Source organism: Lissotriton vulgaris, chromosome 5 (assembly GCF_964263255.1).
Source record: "Lissotriton vulgaris chromosome 5, aLisVul1.2, whole genome shotgun sequence".
Taxonomy (NCBI): domain Eukaryota; kingdom Metazoa; phylum Chordata; class Amphibia; order Caudata; family Salamandridae; genus Lissotriton; species Lissotriton vulgaris.
Window position 1 is genome coordinate 1,011,570,408 of NC_141693.1, and position 25,756 is coordinate 1,011,596,163.

The following is a 25,756-nucleotide window of genomic DNA, read 5'->3' on the forward strand; positions in this document are numbered from 1 at the left end:
TACAATATACACTGGGAGAAGAAAATGTCTACAACACCCATCCAGCATGCAATTTGTATGTTTCTACTTGTTACTATTGCTCCTGTGTCTCAGTCATTTTAGCATATTTACCAGAAAATGTCGGAGCGGAGAGCTGTGCCTAATTTGGCAGCGCCACGCTTCGCCATTTTCAAAATGCAGGAATGCGCCGTATGCACAAGAATATAGTGCACAACAGTGTATTAGCTACAGTTGGCGCTAAATTTAGCTCCCTAGCGCAAACTCAGGCCCCCTTGCACCATAGTGCAAGGGTGTCTGTGTTGCAGGTAATGTTTGTTTATGTGTCCCTTCCTGCACATAAACAATCACTAACGACAATTTGGTACCTCTATGTGTGCTGCAGATTGCAGCACACATAGAAGTAGCAAGTCGTCAGTATTTAATAACAATAATTAATGGCATTTTGCTCTTTCGACCAAATGCAGCACACATAGAAAAAGCAAAAACTAGGAGAAATAAAAGTCTTTCTCCTTGTTTCGCCATTCTAATGCCTGCTCTTGCATGGCGTTAGTTTCTGGCACTGCCTCAGACTTACACCTCCTAGTAAACCTGGGGCAGTATCAAAAGCAATGGTTGTTGCAGCAGAACGCCCACAGCAACACCCATTGCATGCCCCTTTTACGCTAAGTGTTGTGTTTAAAGGGGCCCTATTTACAAGGCGGTGTTAAGCCACAAAAAGTAGCTTAACGCCGTTTTTTAAATATGGAGAAGGGCTTATCGCCTCCAGAACGTTCCTAAAAGTGACGTTCTGGTGGCGAAATCCCCTTGTAAATATGGTCCATAGTCTGTATAAATAACGTTGGTGTTTTGCATCCACCGCCCGAACTGGGAATTTATTCTGTGTACTCAATTCACCTGACCATGAAAAAAATATGTTCTAATATTATTCTGATGTTCCTGATTCCAGTTTCTCTACTTCTATGAGTTTCTTCCAGGAAAATGGTTGCATGTTGCAGTGTTTAGTCTTTTAAATGGCTTTTATATTTTATGCTCTTTCCTTCTTCCAATGTACACCATTTTTTTTTCAATACCTCTCTTCAGCCTTATGGCAGTCCGTGTTCTACTGCCTTTGAAGGTTCCCCTCTCGCCGGAACTCTTCAAAGGCAGTAGAATACGGACTGCTCTACGGCTGGGTACATTGTGGGGTACGCATTAGGCCGAAGAGAGGTATTGAAAATCGTCCATCAGATAAAACGGTGTGCCCTGTTTTTAACCCCCTTTGGGCCATCGCTCACATAGACTGGCGACTGTTCTGTTATGGCCAGTATACACTTATACATATTTTTTTATGTTACTTTCAATCAATCAATCAATCAGGAGCTTTTAAAGTGCGCTACTCACCCATGAGGTCTCACAGCGCTGGGGGAAAGGAGGGGGCAGCTCCGGGTCAGCCGAAAAGCCTAGTCTTGAGGCTCTTCCTGAAGGTGTGCAGGGGAGGGGATCATCTGATGTTGACTGGGAGGTCATTCCAGGCCTTGGCCGTGACATAGTAGAAGGCTCTTCAACCTGCTCTGCGGATGCTTGGAGTCTCTGCTAGGGTGAGGTCAGCAGAGTGAAGGTTTCTTTTGGGTACGTGGAAAGAAACTCTTTCGCTTAGGTATTTGGGTCCGATGTTTTGGAGGGATTTGTAGGCATGGGTGAGTAGCTTGAAGATTACTCTCTTCTCGAACGGGAAACCAGAAGAGGTCTCGCAGGTGCTGGGTCATGTGCTCATGTTGTGAAGTGCTGAGGACGAGTCTGGCTGCGGTGTTCTGGATGGTCTGGAGTTTGTGTAGCAGGGATTTGTTGATTCCAGCGTAGAGGGCGTTACCGTAGTCCAGTCTGCTGGTTATGAGTGGGTGGGTGACTGTCTTTCTGGCTTTGAGGGGGATCCACTTGAAAGTCTTGCGGAGGATGCAGAGGGAGTTGAAGCAGGTAGAGGCGACGGTGTTGATCTGGCGAGTCATGGTGAGGGAGGAGTCTAGAATGATACTGAGGTCCAGGCATGTTCCATCGGGGTAGGTGGGTATCCGAGGGCAGAGGGCCACCAGGTGTTGTCCCATGCGGTGGGGGATAGCCGAGGACGAGGACCTCTCTTCTCCAAGTTGAGCTTTAGGCAGTTATTGCTCATCCAGGGTGCGGCATCTTTCATTCCTTCCTGAAAGCTGAGTCTGGTGTCTTCGGGGTTCTTCGTGAGGGAGAGGATGAGCTGGGTGTCGTCAGCATAGGATATTATACTGAGCCCATGCTGTCTGACGATGGCGGCGAGGTGGGCCAAGTAGATGTTGAAGAGCGTGAGGCTGAGCGATGATCCTTGGGGTACTCCGCAGTTGATCTCTGTGGGTTCGGAGAGGAAGGGTGGGAGTCTGATTCTTTGGATTCTGTAGGTGAGAAAGGAGCGGATCCAATCGAGGGCGGTCCCCCATATGCCAGCGTCGTGGACTCTGGAGGCAAGAGTGCTGTGGGAAATGGTGTCAAAGGCTGCAGAGAGGTCTAGCATGATTTGATTGCAGAGGGATTAACCCTTGTGGTCCTAAAGAATGCCTCTGAACCCCGGCCGGGTTCAGGATAGCCAGAAACATATTGATCTAACTTAGGGGTATATTTGCTGATAACCCTTAGTTCTCTTACCTTTTATTCCTGTCCTGGTAAACCCCATAGTAAAGATATTTGGTCCCCTAGAGCCAGTTTTAATCTAGAAGATTTTTTTTGTATTCTGCCCGACACTTACCCCATCATCGGTCCCGGCCCCTCAAAAACATCTCAGCTCCTCTTCTAATATCAGAAGAGTTGTAGCCCACAGGTAACCCTATGATGAAGCATGTCACCCTTGGGTGAGCAATGGAATAATAAAGTGTGCTTATTCTGACCTGTGCACGGCTGCAAAAGCTCTTTTATTCAAGCCATTAAACTCTAAGCAGCAGTCCCAAGGTGGTTCAATGCAGCTTGCTTTATCGCCAATAGATGTCTGAGGAGCTCCTTATCTAAAAAGCCCAGGGAAAACACAGCAGTAGCTGCCCATCTTGCAGAGTATACATTTGCAATTAGAGAAAGTTGTAAAGAAATGAGAACTAACAACTCTCATACCCTTATTTTGGCTAGCAGGTCAAAAAGCTGCAAGGCTGTCTGGTACTTTCTTAATTCCATAGATTCAGTCAAACTTTAGTGCCTAGTATCAGCTTCCATATTCCGTCAGAGGAATGGGTTTTGCATTTTTCAAATTACCTACTAAAGACCAATGCAGTGTTAAACTATTTGATAGCCCCCCTAATTCTTTTGAGTTTAAAGTAGAGCTTCATTAAGTAACTACTGCTTTGCATGCATGCCCATTCAATAACACCCTTGGACCAGATGGGGTGCCGATTTTCTTTTTTAAATATAACACCAGGCTATGGGCCCTTTGCTTACTACCATCTTTAATAACCCAATATGGCCAGCTGTCGGTCAAATTCCATCATCATTCCAATCTTTTAAAAGGAGAATCGCACTTAACCTTGATGCTATCAGCCCATATGACTCTACAGTCAAGGTTTGGGGCAGGGCTATCTTTAATAGAATCGGGCTCTTGGCTAATGAGCGCAACACTCTTAGCCCTTGTCTATATGAGTTTAGAGAGGGCTCAGTACAATCGAGCAGTGCCTAAAACTACATCTCATCAATGGTAAACATACCATTGCTAGGCACTGTCCTTTTTATCTTGCATTTATGAACCTCTCATGTGCTTTTGACCACATCAATGGGTCCAAATTATGAACATTGCTCTTGGACATGGGATTGGATTCTGCACTAGTTTATTTTCTATCGGTTCTTCATAGCAATCTATCTGCTAGTGCCAGGCTTGGCCCCATTGTTGAATGCCCAAACATATTTAGTTCAAAAGGTGAAGTACGCAAGGCTGCATCCCAGTTCCACACTTTTTTATTCTATATATTAATAAATTGTATTCATTTTTGTGTAAGCAGGGACAGGATTTGCCCATGATTGATTTGGTAGCTGTCCCTGCTTCACTTTACCCGGATTACGCTATGTTGCTAGCACTCACACCTAACTGTCTAAAGTGTCTTGTGGATGCTTTTGACACCTACCTTACATCGCTGGCCATAATCTGGATATTAACTAATCTAAGTCACGGATCATGGTCTGTAGTCCAAATAATCAGAACATGTGCATCATTTCTGTCAAAAATAACAGGTTTCGAGGCGTGGCTAAGATGGCGGCCTAGGAAGACGTGTCTTGCGGAGGCTCCCCGTCCTCGATCCCCTGACTGGGCCTAAAAGCAGACCACATCGCCCCTAAACCCCCGTGCCGACAGCCAATGGCAGCGGGACAGCAGCTGGGCAACCAGGAGTCCCGGCGAGACTTGAGGGCACGAGAGCGACCCGCGAGACAGCGGCGCGAGCCGAGACCGACCGGAGGCGCGAACGAGATGGCCCGACTCCTAAAGTGTAGGGAGCGGACGGGCCTCACACAGCAGCTGGGAGACTGCGTTGCCACACCAGAGGTTCCCCCAAACGGGTGCAGCAGACCACAGGCGGCGGCCGCCGAAATTCATCCGGCTCGTGACAGAGGGTGCCTACGGAGACGGCGCGGGGATTCACCAGAGGCCCCGGCTTGGGCCTACCTAGCGGAACCGCAAAGGCCGCGGGCGGAGTCACACTGGACCGCCACAGCATAGCAAGGTGAGGAGTGCAGCGCGGCGGACCGGAGGGCACAATCCCGGGGGCAGACATTCGAGCCTCCGATGCCCTGCGAACCTGGACTGACGCCGCGGGGGCCCTGGGACACGCAGCCACGTTTGGGACAGCGGCGCCACAAGGCCTACCGCAGTTAGGCCGCAAACAGAGGGCAGAGGATCCGCATACACAAGTGCACAATAGAGGCAGCCCTAGGGGCTGAAAGGAGGGACCAGGGGGCACTAATCGAGCCTCCCGAGGGTGCCCCGGGCTACGAACTGCGACGCAGCGGGTGGCCCCCGCCACGAGCACTGGCCACGCGCCACCACTGCCGCCCTGGGTCCACAATCTGGGAAAGGAGGACAGAGGGAGCTCCTAGGAACCACCATAACAGGGAGAGAGATCGGGGGGCAGCAAACGGGCCCCCGGAGAGTGTCCTTGGGCAGAACACCGCACCTAGGAGCTGGGTATAGAAGGAGCCCCTGGGACCCGCCAACGGAGCATGACCTAGGAGCGGACCCTGCCGCCGGGGAAACGGCTCAGGGGGCACGGGCCCCCGGTGACAGGCAGAGACCTGGGGCCGCGAGAAGAAGACGCGGCCACAGAGTTCCGAAGGAGTAGATTGCGCCGGAGCACCACAAGATAGCACAGTCCAGGAACCCGGGCCGAGGGGCACACGACCCTCACTGAGGCGTAGCGCCACCCCTACACACTACTCCCCCTCCTCCCGTCGCGCACCCGCCATAGATTGACTGTGGCCCCGCCGGGGAGCACGACATAACCGGGAGACAGCCGGACCCGCAGGGGAGGGGACTATGGCTTCCTCCAACCTCAAAGGGGGCCGTACCATCCCCGAAATGCTGGCCAAAGGGACCTCTAAGACCGACAAAAACCCTGACAAACCGGCTCAGGCACCTCCTCCTAAAGGAATGGGGGGGAGGCCCCGGCGACCAAAGCGTTCATGGAGGCCCTCTTCACCTCTCTTAAAGAAGACATCCAAACCCTCAGACAAGAAATGGCAGGGGACTATAAAGAACTCCGTCGCGACGTCGATGACCTTCGGGAGCGAGTGGCCGCGACCGAGCTGGAGGGGCAGGCCAGAAGCGGAGAAATAGAACTCTTGAGGCAGGAAATCATCAGGGTCAACGAACAACAAACGGACCTCCAATCCCACACAGAGGACCTGGAAAACCGTTCAAGGCGCAACAACATTCGGGTCCGCAATGTGCCTTCCAAAGCAGAGGGGGACGACATGGCAGGATACCTACAGAACCTATTCCGAACGTTGCTCGACGAAGGCGAGGACTTCGCAATCCGTATTGACAGAGCCCACCGGGTGGGCCCAGCTTGCCGAGCTCAGGGTCCCCCGCCTGACATCCTGGCTTTCCTGCCCGACTATCCCCTCAAGGAACGCATACTGAAGGCGGCTTGTCTAAAACAGCCTCTTCGCTTTCAGGGCCACACAGTGGAACTATTCCAAGACCTATCGGCAATTACTCTACAAAAGCGGAGGGCATTCAAAATAGCCACCACCTTCCTCCGCAACGAGGGGGTCCCTTACTCCTGGGGGCACCCCTTCCGGCTAATCTTCAAATGGAACGGGCCCTCCACCAGCTAAGATCTCTGCGGGACACCTGCGCCCTACTGGGCATTCCACACGAAGGAGACGAGGCAGAGGACGACGAGGAGAAGCGGCCATCCGAGGCCCCATCCAGATCCCCACGGACGACTGGGGACGGCTGGCAAAAGGTGCGACGCGGACGCCCCTCCAGGAAAGGCCTCAAGCCGAATCCAGAGACAATGGCACAAGAAAAGGCCGCGGCGATCCAAGAGGTCTCTAAGGACACCGGGGCGGACTCCTGAGAGGCTGAGGCGATGGTCATACTCAGCTAAGTTGTGGCGACATGGTTGGGGGCGGGACGGGGGGTCTCGAGCCGCCACTGCTACATTACCCATACATTTACTCTTCTACCACAGGCCTGGACAGACATTACATAGGCCTGGGACAATGTTCACCAGTTGGGTTTCCATGTTTGGAAACGGGGGAGTTGGGGAGGGAGAGGAGGGAACGGGAGGGGGGGGGGGGTTCCGGGGGTGTGCTCAGGTGTGTTCCATCCTTTCAGGCAATGAGGTCAGGAGGGGTGAGCGATTTCACATTAGAACGTTGGAAGAGAGTGCGTAGATAATTACCTCCCCATGGCTGAAGAGTCTATCCAGGTTCTCAGCCTTAATGTTAAAGGGCTAAACAACCCAATCAAGAGGAGAGCGGTGCCCTCCTACCTGGAAAACTCTGGGGCGGCAGTGTGCCTCCTACAGGAGACGCACTTACTAGCTAAGGATTGGCATCGTATGAGGTCCAGGGCGTTCCCAACCCAACTCTACTCCTCCACCACAGAGAAAAAAGCAGGAGTGGCCCTGCTCTTTGCTAAACATTTCAAAGGCCGGGTGGGGGACAAAGTGGCAGAGATCAAAGGCAGGCTCTTGGCCCATACGGTTCACATAGGGAGCCTATCGATCACAGTGGGGTCCATCTATGCCCCCAACACCAAGCAAGAGGCATTTCTTACAGGGGCACTCTCGGAAGTTATGGGTACTAGTTCAAGGCCCACATTGATTGGCGGGGACATAAATTTGGTCATGGACAATGAAAGGGAGAGGTCAGGTCGGAGGTTCGGCGATTCTGGGGCTCTCTCCAGTGAAGGGAAGCGCTGGCTCGCCAACAGGGTGTTCTTGGACACCTGTAGGGGAGCCCACCACACAGCCCAAGGATACACCTTTTATTCTCATGTGCACCGTACATATGCCAGAATTGACCATTTTCTTAGCTCCACTGACCTGGCCCCTATGGTGCGGGATATGGAAGTTACCCCAGTGGCCCTATCAGACCATGATGCAGTAGTATTGCGTTTACAGGTCTCACGACTGCAAACACACAAGGGTGGTTGGTGCCTCCGAGAAACTCTGCTCTCCCGCAAAGGGGTCACACAACAGATCAGCCAGAGCATCGCAGACTATTTAGGCCAGAACGACACGGGGGAGGTGGTAATGACAGCGGTCTGGGGGGCGCTCAAGGTGGTTATCAGAGGAGAGCTGATTGCAATTTCAGCCGCAGACAATAAGGAACGGAAGGACCGCCGCCAAGAGCTGACAGCACAAATGCTAGAATTGGAACAGGCGCCCAGCCAAACAGGGGCCCCTAGGATCTGGCGTAAGTTGAAGGCAGCAAGGGCACAGCTGGCGAGCCTTGATCTAGACCGGGCGGAATATGTGGCGCTGCGCCTCAAACATACGTACTACGTGGGGGGGGACAGGACGGGCCGCTTACTCGCCAACAAACTCAAAGCGAAAATCGTCCGAGCCAAAATCCCGATCATCCGCGATGAGGGGGGCCGAGAGCTGCGGGAAGACGACCGTATCGCAGAGGCATTTAAGACATTTTATGCCACGCTCTACAAAGCTGATCCGGCCTCTGAGGCTGAAGCGGGAGCAGCATACCTAGAAGGAGCTGGGGTAACGGCCCTCAATGAGGTAAACGCCCTAGCGCTCGATGCCCCCATACGGTTGGACGAAGTGGTCTCCGCTATTGCTCGCCTCAAGCCTCTTAAAGCGCCCGGAAGGATTCTCCGCGGGCTTTTATAAATCATTCTGCCCCCTCCTGGCCCCAGTACTAACGAAGCTGTTCAATTCTTTTCAGGGGCCAGGATCGATCCCTCCAGAGATGCTGGAGGCCGACATTATTGTCCTACCGAAGCCAGGCAAGGACAAAACTCAATGCACGGCATACAGGCCAATCTCCCTCCTCAACCTAGACTTACAACTTTTCACGGGGATCCTAGCCGCGAGGTTGGGCCCATGTCTCCCGGGTATAATTGAGCCGGACCAGTCGGGCTTTATTCCCTCCCGCCAAAGCGCAGACAACACCAAGCGCCTGCTACACGTGATCGATAAGGCACACTACAATGCCACAGATGCGGCCCTTCTGTCAGTCGACGCCGAAAAAGCGTTCGACCGGGTTGATTGGATATACCTCGACCAAACGCTGGCAAGATTTGGAGCAGGCGAAAGGTTTAGAGCTTGGGTGGCGAGCTGCTACACATCTCCTCAGGCGACGATTAAAGTGAACGGAACGAGCTCCAAGCCGTTCGCCATACGCCGAGGCACGGGGCAGGGCTGCCCGCTCTCACCCCTGCTGTTCACCCTCTATATAGAACCTTTCGCCCAACGCGTGCGGGACAACCAGGCCATCACGGGCATTAAGTTCGAGGGTGAGGAACACACGATAAGCCTATATGCAGATGACATCCTGGTCGCCGTGGACAACCCCAGAGTCTCGATTCCAGCGTTCCTGGAGGAAATGGAACGATTCGGGAAGGTGTTGGGCTTTAAAATGAATGTTGGTAAATCGGTAATCCTCCCCCTGGGGTGCAGCACCCACCAGGCCAACAGAGGCTCGTTAAAACTGAGAGGACTGTCCACACAAACCGCACTGCCATACCTGGGGATCGAGCTAACGCCCACAACGGCTCAAACAGTGGAGCTGAACTATACCAAACTTCTCACGCACATCCAAGAGGATATTCGCAGATGGAAACAGCAACCGCTCTCGTGGCTTGGTCGGGTAGCTGCGGTCAAAATGTCCCTGCTGCCAAAAGTGCTCTACCTGTTTCAAACCATTCCAGTCACTCCTCCGATAGGCATGATCAAGAAGTTGCAAGATACGATACAGTATTATATATGGGCTGGTAAATGCCCTAGGATGCAACGTGACCTGATCACGCGGGTCCCCGCTGAAGGGGGGCTAGGGGTCCCTGACCTACGGCGGTACTTTCAAGCAACACAGATGCGATATCTCCTGGAGTGGTCCAGGCCGATGTCAGAGAAGCGCTGGCTATTCCAGGACAGGGCCATGGCTGGGATGCCGCTCTGGAAGATCCCATTTCTGGCACGAACAGATAGACCAGCATACATTAAAAAATCACCCATCACCAGGACACTTCTACAGGTCTGGGATGCGGTGGCGGTAGCAAGGGACCTCACATCCTTTCCCTCGCCAATGACGCCGCTATTTGACAATCCAGCGTTCCCGCCGGCAATGGTCACTGGCTCCTTCCCGCAATGGAGACAGACAGAGTGCAACTCAGCTGGTCACCTATTTGACCCGCAAGGCTTTATGGCACTGAAGGCTATACAAGACGGGTACGCCGTTGACAAACCACAAAACTTTCAATATTTCCAGCTGCGGCACTGGCTTACTAATAAGGATGTCATACCACACGTAGGCCGCACTCTTAAACCATACGAGAAGTGGCTCCTCGCCAAATCCTCAGATAAACGGGCGATTACAGAACTGTATAAGATATTGACCCCCCCTGCCAACGGCTAAATCTGCGGGACAGCAGCGGTGGGAGCGAGAGTTGGGTCGCGCACTCTCGCACAAGGAATGGCAGGACATCTACTACCGGGCACACCATACAGCTCGTAACCTAGCCAGCCGAGAAGCAGCGGTTAAGGTGGCTTACTACTGGCACCTAACGCCAGAGAGGCTACACAAAAACAATCCTCGCCGGGACCCCCTGTGCTGGAGGGGCTGCGGACACATAGGGACAATGCTTCATCTGCTCTGGGAATGCCCGACGGTGCAGGAATACTGGGTGGAGGTCCTTCGGGACGTAGATAGCTGTTTCGAAACGGAGATTCCTCGCTTCCCCACATACGCAATCCTAGGCCTGCCCAACAAACTCACCTTTCCACTTAAGTCCATTAGGGGGCGCCAAATGGGGCTAGCACTAGGGGCGGCGACACAACACATTCTTTCACTCTGGGGCACCCCGAGGAAACCCACAAACGTAGGGTGGCTCCACAGACTATGGTACATAATGGGGATGGAGCGGATACAAGCGTCCCTAACACAGACTTCCGACACCTTTAGGGAAACATGGGCACCTTTAATCTCTCTGTTGTCACACGAATTCCGTGAGCTTACCTGCCCAAAGTACCTCAAAGTCCTTAGACTGGTTGATGAGTTCCATAGACCACCGGAGGACAAGACACGAAAGGTCAGATGAGGGTCCACTCGTATGCCACACACCTACACAGCGGAACACACCGGGTAGGGGGGAGGGAGGGAGGGGGGCGGTTCCAGGGAAGGGGTAGTTGGGGTTAGGGAGGGTCTAGTTGGGAGGTTGGGTACGAGAGCTTTTAGAGACAGTCTGTTACCGGGCAGGACTCACGCCCTCTCGCCTAGACTCATGGCATTCTGCTCCAGAGATCGGCCTCCAGATGCTAATCGCGGACCATGGGGCTACAGACACATCTGGGGCTATGACTGTCCGATTGCTGCAATGTTGTACCTATATGAAAATGAAAACAAAAATAAATTTGATAAAAAAATAACAGGTTCCAGAGTGTGGATAGCTTTCCATATTTAGGCAAACTTTTCGATGCAACCCAGCGACGGCATTTTACCACAATAAGGCGTCAAAAATGAATTCAATTTGTTGGGCCCCTTTTTAAATTGATTCCCTCAATTAATAGTAAAACTCTTCTGCCTCTCCTTAACATATATAAGACTATGGGCCTGATTCACAAAGGGCCTCCGCACTTGTGGCAGAGGCTCTGCAGTCGTGGGGGAATCTCCTCAATCGGGGCGGAATATCTGCAATGAGAATTCTCATTGCAGAGATTATGACTCGAATGCGGACACTTCCCCATGACTGCAAGGCCTCTGCCACAAGTGTGGAGGCCCTTTGGAAATCAGGCCATTAGTGTCTCTTGATCGCTATTGATGGGGCTGGGATTTGGGGATTTGTAAACGTTTCATCTCTGCAATTTGAGTAAAATCGATTTTTTTCAAGGTTTACTCTTCATATCCTCTAGTAGCTCTCATCACATATGTCATGAAGAGCTGGGACATCACCGTATCGAGGTTGTTCTCAAAATGGCGCATTTAATGCTGTGGATGTCCATTTGGACAAACCATTGTGCCACTTTTAGCCATGCGGTCATTAAGGATTGCCTGCGGTGTGAAAAGGGGCTTGCCATCCCATGGTTGTCGTATGTCTCTCAATCTTTGACTAATTTGGGAAGTACTGCTCTTTTCGATAACCCTGCAGCTATCCATAAGCAGGACAAAACCCTGGTAAAGAATACCTTTTTTCTTATAAGGCATCTTGAAAGGGAAAATATTGAAATAAGCAAATCTACTATACATCGTTATATAAAGCTGCAGATGACTCTATCTACAGAACCATACTTATTCCACAATACTGGCCACAGGGAGCAGATGGTATTATTAAGGTTCAGATCTGGTTCATTATGCAATCTGTTATTTATCTCACCTGGGCAGTTTGGTAGTATTTGCTCAATTGTATGCCCGTGTGACCATCTCTCCGAACAATAAAGTATACAAAAAAGTGATGAACGGAATGCTTAAATTAAACTCAGCCACTAGTAATTATTCAGGCCGCATCTCAGTCATCATTATTTTGCACACCATGTCACCTCAGCTTGGACCCAGCCATATGCAAATCGGCCATGACTGCTCCATGCTCAGACCTGGGCTCTGGGCTCACTGTGCCACTGGAACCATGCTATACCTGGCTGAAGAGTTAACTAGGGCGAAACCAGTCGTAGGTTGCTTGTGTTCCAGTTCAGGGAGGACCTGGCCTGGAAGTTAGAGCTGGACTGCTCCCATGAGGAGCAGGGTCAAGACTGATTTGTACATGGCTGGGTCTAAACAGAGGTGGCATGGTGGGCTAGGGATGATGGATTGGGATGGGGCCCAGAGTGATTGCCAGTGGCTAAGATTAATTTAAGCATTCCATCCATCACCTTGTTGTTTTTTCATTTGCCACACTAAGGGTGCCGGGTATGCCCAGACATAGGTCCCGTGGGTGGGCTCACTGTGTCACTGGAGCAAAGCTATACTTGGCTGAAGAGCCCTAACCAGGGCAAAACCAGTCCTAGGTTGTTCAGGGAGGACCTGGCGTGACTGTTCGGGCTGGACTGTGCCTATGAGGAACAGGGTCAAGGTTGATTTGTATATGGCTGGGAATAAACTGAGGTGGCTTGGTGGGCAAAGGAGGATGGATTGGGATGCGGCCAGAGTGATTGCCAGTGGCTGAGAGTAATTCGAGCTTTCCATCCATTGCCTTTAAATTTTTTTCATTGCTGGCCTGAGTGCGCCTGGTATGCCCAGACGTGGGTCCCGGGCTGACTGTGCCACTGGAACCAAGCTATACCTGGCTGAAGAGCCCTAACAAGGGCAAACACCGTCCTCGGTTGCTTTTGTTTCAGTTCAGGAAGGACCTGGCCTTGCAGTTCGCGCTGGACTCTTTTCATAGAGGAGTAGTGTCTAGACTGATTTGCATATGGCTGAGTCTAAACTGCGGTGTCGAAGTGGGCAAGGTACGATGGATTGAGGCCCAGATTGATTGCCAGTGACTGAGATTAATTTGATCATTCCATCCATCAACTTGTTGTTTAATTCATCTCTCCAAATAGACACTTGCCATCGAACATAGTAAGCCTGTGGGAATAAGTAGCTGCTACTCATTTTATAGACCTCAGAATATTATTCTGTGACCTCCAGGTTCGGCAGCTGTGCACTCGATGGTATTCCTAGGTTTTTTGCTCTGAAACACTGATTCCCATATTCCAGTGAACTATTTCACATTATTATGCATTATGAGTTCAATATTTTTGTAACAGCTGAAAAAGAGTATATACAGAGGATGACTTGTTGATTTGTTAGACTTCAAACTAATACAGGTGTGTACTCGCACTTTAGTAGAGGTAAGACACCACAGAATCTATTGTTTATTTTTTAATACATGTATTTATTTTTTGGCGCTTTTATATAGCACGAACTTAACCCAAAGGTATTGGAGCGCTTTAGATGAGCACTATTTACATTACACAATCCTTCTTGTTTTTTTTTTTTTTTGGGCTGGTGGAGATTAAGTGATTTACCCAGAATTACAGGATGTTGGGCCATTGCCGAAACTCAAGCTTGCTTCCTCGTTTCCACAGTCGCCAGCTCTAGCCGTTAATTTAGATGGATATCAACGCACCGACCCTCTGCCTTATCAAACCAACACAGGAACACTTAAATGCATTGCCTACTTGGCACCCGGCCGGGACCGCCCTCGCAGCTGCAGATGTCGCTATAAAGCGAGCTGACGCCACGCGCCGGCCCTCGCGCCCTGTGGCTTAGAGACGAGCATGTCCTGACCTGTCAGAGATGGCGTCTCCGCGGCAGCAGGCTTCCAGGTCGAGTCGTTGGGGCTTGGAGTCAAGGAGTCGGGCGACATCTTCAGGCGTCTCCTTGGAGTCACTCTGAAAGAAGAGGCATTTACTTGCTAAGAATGATATCTTTAAACGGAAAACCTGTCCGTAGCCAACCTGGAACCTCTGCACTGAAGGTGCTGAACAGCATGCAATACCTTGAAGAGCGTGTTATGGTCCCTTCAAAAATAAACGCATAACAAACAAAATAATGACCACTGTGCTCAGAGAGGTTTTCGACTACAGTATGATTTCTTCACCTGTAATCTTTATCTAAATCGCATCCCTCATACATTCCTGCCACTTGTTTTATTAGACTCTGCAGCATTTGACTACTTTTTAATGCAACCTCTTAAGAATATGCATCATTCTGTCTCTTCGTTGAACTTTACACCTTATAAGAATAAAAGAGTGTGCTAAATTGTGAAGCAAGAAGTGGCAAATTATGCAGCAAGGAAATGCTAATTAATCAGCAAATTATTCGAATACAAGCAATATTTTTAACACTTTCGGTGACATGACTACTTAACTGGGGGGCATATGTACAAGGAAATGGTACAGCACAACTGCAAATTTTGCAGCGCCGTGCTGCGCCATTTCCAAAACCCAGGAATACCATGTATTTACAAGAATATGGTGCACCCTTGTGTTTTCCCATGCGTTGGCACTAAAAATAGCTGCCTAGCAACAACATAGACACCCCTGCGCCATAGTGCAAAGCTCCCTGCGTTGCAGGGATAATGGTTTATGTGCATGAAGGTGTCCCTTCCTGCACATAAGCAATCGATAATGGCAAATTGCTACTTTTATGTGTGCTGCAGATTGCAGCACACATTGAAATAGCAAATCGCTTTTATTGAATGATTGAAATGATTATTTTTTTGCATGAAGAGTCACCTTACTGCACAAAAACAATCCTTAATGTGTTTTGCTCTTTTTATGTGTGTGAAAAATGCAGCACACATAGAAAACGGAAAAACGAGGAGAAATAAAAGTATTGTTTCATCAATGTAACGCCTGCTTTTGCATGGTGTTAGTTTTTGGCGCTGCCTCAGACTTACACATCCTTCATTGTTAGACGGGGACCTGGAGGGTCGGCCGAGGACAAGGGGAGAGGCCTCCGGTGAGGGCCATCTCCAGCGATCGGACAGACAAGTAACTTCCCCCCCCACAGATGGACACCACACAGGGATAAGGTTAAGGCTTTTTATATGCAGTTCTCGAAGCAAAATATCACGGTACAGGGAGATCGGGACACGAGGGTCCTCTCGATTCTAGTCTCTGGAAGGGAAAGGGGGTAGCGGGACAGTCTTGATACCTTTCTGGTATTTGAGGTGGTCTGCTGGATAGCTCACAATCCTCGAGCTCGGAATTCTGGAAGGTCGGGCCGCGGCAGCGCCAGCAGGCTCGGATGGCAAGTCTCACTTGAGGAGGGCCGCGGCAGCGCCAGCAGGTCCCGACGATGATGTAGGTTGCAAAGGGCCGCGGCAGCGCCAGCAGGTCCCGAGGACGATGTAGGTTGCAGAGGGCCGCGGCAGCGCCAGCAGGTCCCGGAGACGATGTAGGTTGCAGAGGGCCGCGGCAGCGCCAGCAGGTCCCGACGAGGAGGAAGGTTGCAGAATGCCGCGGCAGCGCCAGCAGGCAGGACGATGGTTCACAAAGCAGTCCGTCAAGGATGAGTTCTTCTAGGTGTCTCTCGACTCCAGGATACAACTGCCTTCCTGCTCTGGAGCTGCCCCAGTTATAGGTCTTTTTATGATACAAGGGGGACCCAACGGATAGCTAAGTACCATGGGTATAACTAAGTTATCAGAGACAAAGGTGCTTAGCTAATTTACAAATCAAAACAATACAATATAGAGACACAATGGAAAACTATATGATTTAAGATTTCCAAACCCAGCCGGGAAAGGAGTTTATTTTATGGAGATAATGTCCAATCTTAGAATATACACAAAATGGTTTGACACAAGCCTGTGCCGTACATATAAAGAGAAAAGAAGAATAAAGAAAGGGTGAAAGGGGTGTTTTTATCAGGCAAAGGAGGAGAGCTAAGACAGGGTACTGTGAACAGATCAGAAAATAGCAATAACAGTATCGCCTGGAGTGAGGTATACACAATCACATTTACTAATATTATTAGTGTAACCACACTCATTAGTGTCGACGTTTCGATCCCTAACGCTCAACTAGATAAGTGGGATCATCATCAGGACTATTTGATAAAGTATGCCTGAATGAAAAAAGCCTGTTCAGGAGACAAAGAAGAAAACAAAGATTTTTCAATGACTTAAGAGAATTTTGTACATATATACCAACTTTGTAACGATTTACCAGTGCGTGACCAAGTGCATAGTGTTTGTGCCCTAATGGAAACACATGATAACAGCAAGAATTAGCACAATATTCGGATTCGCGGTGCCATGCGTGGAAGGCTACGTCAAGGAACTGTGTCGTGAAGGCGCTAAGTCTGCTAAGGAAGTGATTTCCAATGTGAGTGGTGGTGCCAGGCTTAGTGACTATGGATTGTGGACCTAAAAGTACCCTAAGGGTTATTAAATAAGGAAGGGATTACTCATACCTCAATGTACCGAGGTCAGGGACCTCAGAAAGGATTGAGGGGGATGATCCTTCTCTTCAGGATTCAGCGTAGGTACTAGAAAATGGGATCAGAATGGGGTCAGATTTATGTTTGCAAATCTGAAAGGAATTGCAAACGGTGAAAACTGGGTACATGTAAACCTACCATGTAGATTTTATTCCAGGGAGGTCTTTTATGGGGGTCCAGACACGAAACGCTTATTATAATGAAAGGGTTTCAGGATCCGTTTTGTGACTGCATGAAATGGCAGCTCTAGAGGCAACAAATGAAAATGAGGAAAAATTAATAGGCTAGGTGGGGAAAGCATGGTAACCCACCTCCAGTGGGGAAAATAGAGGAAAAAATGAAGGTCCTACCTTACTCCGCTGTTGGTGTATTCGGGGAGTAGTTTAGAGCGTGTAGGCAACAGTGGCCATGCACGAAAATTACCACTAATCTGGCGTTATGGACGCTAAAATGACAAACAGAATCTGTTGTCAGGGCATGGCTTTTTAACATGCCGAGGGGCGGACTGTGAAAATTAAACGGAAGGAACACTCACCGATTCACAGTGGAGGCACGTCTCACCAAGGGACTGCTGGGATAGCGCCGGATACGTGTAGGCAACAGTGGCCATGCACGAATATTACCAATAATATGGCGTTGTGGACGCTAAAAAGACAAACGGAATCTGTTGTAAAGGCATGGCTTTTTAACATGCCGAGCAGCGGCTACGGGGCGCCGGCGGACTGAATACAATCTCGCCGGTCACGTGCCTGCTGAAACGAGCGTCACAGTGGATTGTAAAGGCAGGGGCCATTTTGGAATGGATAACGGTGGGCGCTAACCCTATCAAAGTGAGGGAGTGCACGAAAATAAACACAGTAGTGAAGATAAAGTGACATTCAAAATTGGTGACAAAAGTTATAAAGTTATTGAATTATTAAAATAAGTTCACAGGTATTAAAGTTGCAGCCCTTTTCACTCTGCATTTAAGGGTACACATATGCGTTTCCATATACCCAGAGTCAGCTTATGGGTCCAGATTAATTGCAATCTCCAGCTTGTAATAGTGTACAGTCTAATGTTGTTTGATGGGGAGGGCTGTTGCCATTACATAGTCCGGGTACAATCAGAGCAGTGTGGTCCAGTCCTCGCTGCGATTGAGTCCTTTTTGAATTGTATTGAACTGGATAATCGATTTCAGTTCCTCACGGTTCAATATCTGTTGCAGGTTGCCACCTCTCTGGGGTAGTTTAATGGCCTTCAGAACGGTCCAGCGGAGATCATCTGCTGTATGGTTCAAGTGGGCAAAATGTTCGACCAGGGGTGCGTTGGGGGTTCCACATCTTATGCGGCTACGATGTTGGCTTATTCTTGTTTTCACTTTTTGTGTCGTCTGGCCCACGTACATCAAGGGGCAAGGACAAAGAATTGCATAGATCACATTGTGACTGTTACAGTTTGTGAAATCCCTCATGTCGATAGTGATATTATTGTGATTAAACGTGCGCCCCTCCAGTGTCATATCACATACAATACATTGCCCACATTTCGCATGACCTCTTAGTGGGGGCAAGCCCCAGTTTGATTCAATTGTGTTCATGGGTGGTGGTGCTGGTAGGGCCGCTCGGACCAGATGGTCTTTAACATTCCTGCTCTTTTTAAATGCAAACAAGGGTTTGTCAAAGGTTAGTTGGCCCGAATTTAGAGTTGGCCAATGCCTTAAAATTGTTTTGCGGATTTTATTGGAGATAGGCGAGAAAGTCGTAACACAGGCTATTCTCTCCGAACTGGGCCTAGTTTTAGGTTGGAGCAGGACTTCCCTGGGACAATACCATGCCCGCTTCGAGGCATTCCTTACTATTCTGTTAGGATATCCTCTTGCCTTAAGTTTAGAGCACAGGATATTAGCCTCTCTAAAATAATCAATTTTTGAGGAGCAATTCCGTCTTATCCGCAGAAACTGCGAGTAGGGAAGTGAGTCCTTGAGGGCCTTGGGGTGGTTACTGTCATACCTGAGAAGCGTGTTGCGCTCAGTGGGTTTCCTGTAGAGGCGAGTAAGAAGTTCACCTGACTCATGATAGATCATGAGATCCAGGAATGGTATTTCTGACTTATGATGTGTTAGAGTAAACTGTAGATTGTCACAGTTATTGTTTAGCCAGTGTAAAAAAGAGTTCAAACTGTCGCTCTCTGAATTCCATATTAGGAAAATATCATCTATGTATCTGCGCCACAAGCCTATGCTGGCTATGAATGGGTTAGTATCAGCTAGGATGGTGCCGGTCTCAAGAGCATCCATGTACAACACCGCCAGGTGAGGAGCAAAAATTGCTCCCATGGCGGTGCCTTTTATCTGCTGGTAAAAGGTACCATCAAAGATAAAGTAATTTTTCGTCAAGCACAGTTCAAGTAACTGCAATATGAACAGTGTGGGTACTCTATGAGGTCTTGGTCTAGAGTCCAGTGTCTTCTCAACCACACGTAGAGCCGCTCCCTGGGGAATATTAGTGTAAAGCGACTCTACGTCAAGTGTACACAATGTCTGGGAACTGGGGTCATAAGGCTGATGTTCAACAAGGTTAATCATTTGCATGCTGTCACGGACGTAACAGCATGTGTCAGGCACAAAGTCCTTGATAAAAAAATCCACGTAGGACCCCAATGGCTCTAAAATAGAGCCACAGGACGATACTATCGGTCGTCCGGGCGGGTTCTCAATACTTTTGTGAACCTTGGGGAGGGTGTAAATGACGGGGAGGCGGGGACATTTAACATTCAGAAATGTATATTCCTTTTTACTGAGAAAGCCCTCGTCTCTAGCGTCTGTGGTAATCCCCTTAATCAAAGTTTGGATTTCAGCCGTAGGGTTGCGGCCGAGTCTTAAATAGTGTTCCCTGTTATTCAACTGGCGTATGATTTCATTTTTATAGTTATCAATATTCTGCAAGACGATGCCACCGCCCTTATCCGCACTTTTGATAATTAACTCAGTGTTAGATTTGAGTGAGTCTATTGCTTCCTTTTCACTTTTGGGGATATTGTACGGAATAAACAATCTCTTCTTTTCAAGAAACTCAAGTTCTTTGAGAATAAGTTTCTCAAATGTAATTATTTCTGGCGGAACCATATTTGACGTTGGTAGAAAAGTAGAGGGGGGGCAAAAAGGAGTATTGCGATTTTGTTCGGGTGCAGGATGTAATTGAAAGAATGCTTTCAGTCGAACCAATCTGAAAAAACGGAGCAGCTCTGTCTGTAGCTCCATAAAGTTAGGACGCACCGTGGGGACAAAAGAAAGACCTTTCTTCAGGAGTTCCAACTCAGAATGTTGTAAAATGTGATTCGATAGGTTAAAAATGGGTAGTGTTTCAGTCAAGCTTTGTGTTGTGGGTATCACCACTGGTAAAAGTTGTTGCGGGTCCTCCGCTCCCCTGGGGCGTTGAACCATTTCCTGGGTTTCTTGGCCCTCCCTCTCAGTGGAGTACCTGGCTGGCCTCTGGGTAAAAAATTCCCTTGTTGTCCCCCACGTCCTCGACCACGGTTGCTTCCTCCCTCACCTGGATCTGAGTTGTCAGATGAGTCTTCAGAGGTGTCTGAAAAGCCTACTATATTTTGTCGTTTGTTAAAACGTCCCCAGGGTCTGTTCTGAGGATTGAAGTAGGGTCTGTTGGTGTAGAAGTCTTTATTTAGATATGGGTAAGTGGTTTCAGCGCTATAGTTTTTAATATCCTTTTTGATTTTGTTGGACTTTTTGTTCTGTTCAATGCGATAATAATCAGCTATTGTTTTGTCCACTTGTTCTAGTAATTTTTTACATTCAGCTGTGGGGTCGGAATCATTAATTTGTTTGAGCAGATCAGCAATTTCTGTCTCAAGTGTTTTTAATGTTTCTGTGGCAATATCGATACCGAGTGCCAACCACTGTCTTGAACATGTAGTTCCGATGTGACTGAAATTTGATATATATTTCGGATTATCTGTAAAGATACCCGGTATATTACGTACTTGTAGTCCAAGTGGGATTACTCCTGATTTAAGATAATCGGTTAACATTAATATCATCAGTTGAAGCCTGACCTGTTTCTTCTTTAATTTTTCTAGTTGCTCTGGTAAGCTGGACTCGGCAGGTGTAGGGGCATCTGGGGTTTCTGATAGGAGTGAGGGTAAGGTGCATAAGTGTTTAATATGGTCTACCGTCTCCTTTGATGTCCGGACCCTCGCTCTTGGAGGTCGGGAGGTCCGGGATGAGGGAGTCCAGACACCCAGCAGGGGGGTGGAGCCAGCGCCCGGGGAGGCTGGGGGCGATCGGCACCTGGCGGGGGAGAACCATCGACACTCCTCTCTCCCATTGACCTGCCAAGTGGTCCGTTCACCTCCTGGGTGGATGGTGGTGCCAGGATGTCGGGGCCTGGCCAGGCCCAGGGTTAGGGTCGAGCTGAGGCCACGCGGCCTCGTGGTGCAGTGTCCAAGATGGCTGCTGGGCCGGGCAATGGTGCTGGTGGTGGCCCGGGCCAGTGATACAGAGATGTCCGGGAGCGGGCGTCCCATAGGGTACGGGTTGCGGGTTGCTTCTGTGGGTCGTCGGGGTTGTTCTTCTGGTGGCACCGGGAGAGCCGGTGTCCAGGCTCTGTCATGCGGGGAGGGAGCGAGCCCTTCACGAGGCCTGTCCAACATGCGTCCCCCCCAGCTGAAGGCGGGGAGAGTCACCCATCCTCTTGGGGACTCTCCTCGTCGAGGCGGAAAAAGCGTGACAGGCCGTCCGCGTTGGCGTGGTCCTGGCCTGGACAATGCTCCACAGTGAAGTCCATCCCCTGCAGGGAGATGGACCATCGCAATAGTTTGGGATTCTCCCCCCGCATCTGCATCAACCATTGCAGGGGTCGATGATCTGTTTGTACCCGGAAGTGGGTACCGAAGAGGTAGGGCCGGAGCTTCTTGAGGGCCCACACCACTGCAAAGGCCTCCCGTTCGATGGTGCTCCAGCGCTGCTCTCGGGCCAGCAGGCGTCGGCTGATGAAGGCCACTGGCTGGTCGACTCCCTCGGTGTTTAGTTGGGAGAGGACTGCCCCAATGCCATGGTCTGAGGCATCCGTCTGGACGATGAACTCTCGGCTGTAGTCGGGGGCCTGGAGCACAGGGGCGGTGCACATGGCGGCCTTCAGTTTCTCGAAGGCCGCTTGACAGTCCGGGGTCCAGTTGACGGTTTTGGGGTGTTTCTTGGATGTGAGTTCCGTGAGGGGCCCCACAATGCTGCCATAGTCCTTCACAAACTGTCTGTAGTATCCGGTGAGCCCCAAGAAGGCTCGGACCTCGGTTTGGGTGACGGGTGGCTGCCAGGACTGGATGGCAGCGATCTTGAGCTGGAGAGGGGCCACCAGACCGCTCCCCACTTGGTGCCCGAGGGAGGTCACGGACCCCTGGCCAATTTGGCACTTGCTGGCCTTGATGGTGAGGCCGGCCTGTTGGAGGGCGTGCAGGACTTCTCGGAGGTGGTGGAGGTGGTCTGTCCAGTGGCGGCTGAACACAGCGATATCGTCCAGGTAGGCGGCACTGAATTCTTAGAGGCCCGCCAGTACCTGGTTCACAAGTCGTTGGAAAGTGGCGGGGGCGTTTTTCATGCCGAATGGCATCACTCTGAAATGGTAGTGACCATCCGGGGTAGAGAAGGCGGATCGTTCTTCGGCTCTGGGGGTGAGGCCGATCTGCCAGTAGCCCGCTGTCAGGTCGAAGATGCTCAGGTAGCGGGCAGCCCCCATGCGGTCAACCAGTTCATCTGCTCGGGGAATGGGATGAGCGTCGGTTCGGGCGACAGCGTTCAGGCCCCGATAGTCGACGCAGAATCGGAGCTCGGGGGTGGTGCCCGGGGCAGCAGCTTTGGGGACCAGTACGACTGGGCTGGCCCAGGGGCTGTCGGATGGCTCGATGACTCCGAGTGTGAGCATTTTGGAGACTTCGTCTTGGATGCAGGCGCGCACCCGATCTGGTACTCGGTACGCCCGGTGCCGGATAGGGGGACTGTCCCCAGTGTCCACGTCGTGAAGGCACCAGGGGGTGACCCCGGGGGTGAGGGAGAACAGGTTTGCAAATTGCAGCAGGAGGGTCCGACAGTCTTGGCGTTGCTCCGGGGTCACGGCATCGGAGAGTCGGACCCCGTCCACCGAGCCATCTTTCTCACGGGTCCTCAGTAGGTCAGGGGGGGGGTTCGGAGTCTTCCTCTGCCCCACTGTCTGTGGCCATCAGTAGGCTGAGCTCCGAGCGTACGAAGTGTGGTTTGAGTCTGTTGGCGTGAAGGACCCGGAGGGGGTTCCGGGGGGACTCCATGTCGATTAAATAGGTGACAGGGCCCTTGCGCTCGACCACCTTGAAGGGTCCTGTCCATTTGTCCTGCAAGGCACAAGGCTCGATGGGAGACATTACCCATACTTGCTGACCAGGCTCGAACTCAATGGAGGAGGCATGCTGATCGTACCATTTCTTCATGTCCTCCTGACTGGCCTCGAGATTGGCTTTGGCGAGTTCCCTGAATCGCCGGGTCTGGTTGCGGAGGGTCAGGAGGTACTTATACACGTCCGGAGGGGTCTTCTGGGAGGCCATTTCCCATTCTTCTTTAACCAGGCTGAGAGGCCCCCGGACAGGGTGTCTGTACAGGAGCTCGAAGGGGCTGAAACCGAGGGATTTCTGGGGGACTTCTCGGTAGGCGAAGAGGAGGCACGGAAGCAGCACGTCCCACTGGCGACGTAGGGGTTCCTCCAGACCCATGATCATCCCCTTGAGAGTGCGGTTAAACCGTTCGACCAGTCCGTTTCCTTGCGGGTGATAGGGGGTCGTGAACCGGTACGTAACCCCGCACTGCTGCCAGAGGGATTTCATATATTTGGAGATAAAGTTCGTGCCTCTGTCGCTGACGACTTCCCGGGGGAATCCTACTCGGGAGAAGATCCCCATGAGGGCTCGGCCTACCACTGGTGCTGTTACAGCCTGAAGAGGAATGGCCTCGGGATAGCGGGTGGCGTGGTCCACCAGGACCAGGATGAATCGATGCCCTTGTGCTGTTCGGGGGTCCAGGGGCCCCACAATGTCTATCCCCACCCGTTCGAACGGGGTGGTTACGACGGGAAATGGTTGCAAGGGTGCTTTGATTTTTCGGCCGCTCTTCCCGCTGGCCTGGCAGGTGGGGCAGGCCCGGCAGTGGTTGGAGACGTCATTTCGCATTTTGGGCCAGTAAAAGTGGGTTACCAGGCGGTTATACGTTTTGTCTTGCCCCAAGTGCCCAGCCAGGGGGACATCGTGTGCCAAGTTCAAAAGGAAGTCTCTGAAGCGGAGGGGCACCACTAGCACTCGACTGGCCCCAAATTCGGCAATTCTTTGCTCGCTGTATAGTAGGTCATTGTCCCAATAGATCCAGTGGGCCCCTGCGGTGTCTCCCGCACTCTGGGCGAGTGCTTGCTGTCGGAGTCCCTCGAGGGAGGGACAGGTCTTCTGCTCCTGCCGGAATTGTTCCTGGGTGGGTCCACCCTCTTGACGCCACTGAGCCAGTTCTGGAAGATCTTGGAGCGGAGTGGGCCCTTCTTGGGTTTGCTCTGGGGGATTAGTACTGAGGGCGTCTTCCTCTGGGGTGATCGGGGGAGGAGGTGCTGGCCATTCGGGTTCTTCGGGTCTGGGGATGGCACGGGCGGCCATGGACCGGGTTGTTACGCACGCCCAGTCCGGGAGGCCCAACATCCCCAGGTGCTCTCTTCTCTCAACGGCCGCCCACAGGGAACTCTCAAGGTCGTTTCCCAGGAGGCAGTCCACGGGGGCATCATCGCGGACAGTCACTTTTAGCATACCGGACACTCCTCCCCATTCGAAGGGGACGCAGGCCATCCGACACAGGCTCTCTGAATTGTCGGCTGATCGGACGGGGCAAAGAACGTTTGGCAGGATTTGTTCCGGGGTCACCAGGTGACAGCGGACCGCCGTCACACAGGCCCGGGTGTCGCGCAGGGCTTCGGCCTTGCGCCCATTTATGTTCACCCACTGGCTGTATTTTCTGGTGTTGGCGGGTAGGGGAGCCCGCGGGATCATGTCTCTTTCCCCCAGGCAGGCCAGGGTCATGGCGGCAGGTTCCCACTCGGGTGGCTCCTGCTCGTACTCTTCGTACTCTTTGAAGTTTTGCTCTTCTCCTAGCGCGGCGGCAGCGACCTGGCGGGGCACGGGAGTCTGGTTCTTCGGGCAGCTCGGGTCGCTGGCATAGTGTCCAATTCGCTGGCACCGGTGGCAAGTAACGTTGGCTCGGAACCCTGGGCGCATCGGGGGGTTTCCCCGACCGGCCGGGGGCGGGGTGTTGCTGGCGGGAGTTGCTGGGACGGCATCTCTGCCCCAGCCCTGGCCTCCTCCTCCTCCTCGGGGGCGATGGAGACCTTGGTTGTTTCTGTTTTGTTCACACGGCCCACCCCGGGCCACTCGAGTGCTTTCCCATCGGTCAGCTTCAGCGGCGAGCTGCCGAGGTTCAGTCAATTTACTGTTGAGAAGGTGCTGCCTGAGCTCGACGAAGCAATTGTTGGAGAGGTGCTCCCACACCATGAGGTTAAAGAGTTGCTCGTAGGTGGTTACGTGGCTGCCCTTGATCCACCCCTCGAAGGCTCGGCTGAAATAGTTCACATACTCTACCCAAGTTGTACCCGGGATCCGTTTGCAGTCGCGGAACCTCTGGCGGTACATCTCGGGCGTGAGTCCGTATCGAGTGAGGAGGGCGGCCTTCATGTGGTCATAGGAGGTCATCTGATGGTCCGGGAGCTGTAGCAGGGCATCGCGGCCTTCATTGACGAACCTCCCCCATAGCCCGGCTCCCCAGTCACTTTGATCAATCCGGTGGGAGGTCATAGCAATCTCGTAGGCCTTGAACCACTGCTGTATGTCGTCGTTCCGAAAACATTCTCTGACGACATCCTTGGGGATGTGGACCTTTGGTTCGGTAGTGCAGTGTCCAAGATGGCTGCTGGGCCGGGCAATGGTGCTGGTGGTGGCCCGGGCCAGTGATACAGAGATGTCCGGGAGCGGGCGTCCCATAGGGGACGGGTTGCGGGTTGCTTCTGTGGGTCGTCGGGGTTGTTCTTCTGGTGGCGCCGGGAGAGCCGGTGTCCAGGCTCTGTCATGCGGGGAGGGAGCGAGCCCTTCACGAGGCCTGTCCAACATTCATTTATATGTATTATGT

General features: G+C 51.4%; 1 protein-coding gene across 1 annotated transcript in view; it reads right to left on the reverse strand.

The window, feature by feature from the left end:
• The window catches only part of LOC147711908 (M-phase inducer phosphatase 1-B-like), a 227,697-nt gene that overhangs the window by 176,479 nt on the left and 25,462 nt on the right, over positions 1–25,756 (reverse strand). The window contains exon 2 of the mRNA XM_086920255.1: positions 13,924–14,027. Coding sequence (XP_086776381.1) covers positions 13,924–14,027 — 104 coding nt within the window. The remainder of the gene's footprint in view (positions 1–13,923; positions 14,028–25,756) is intronic.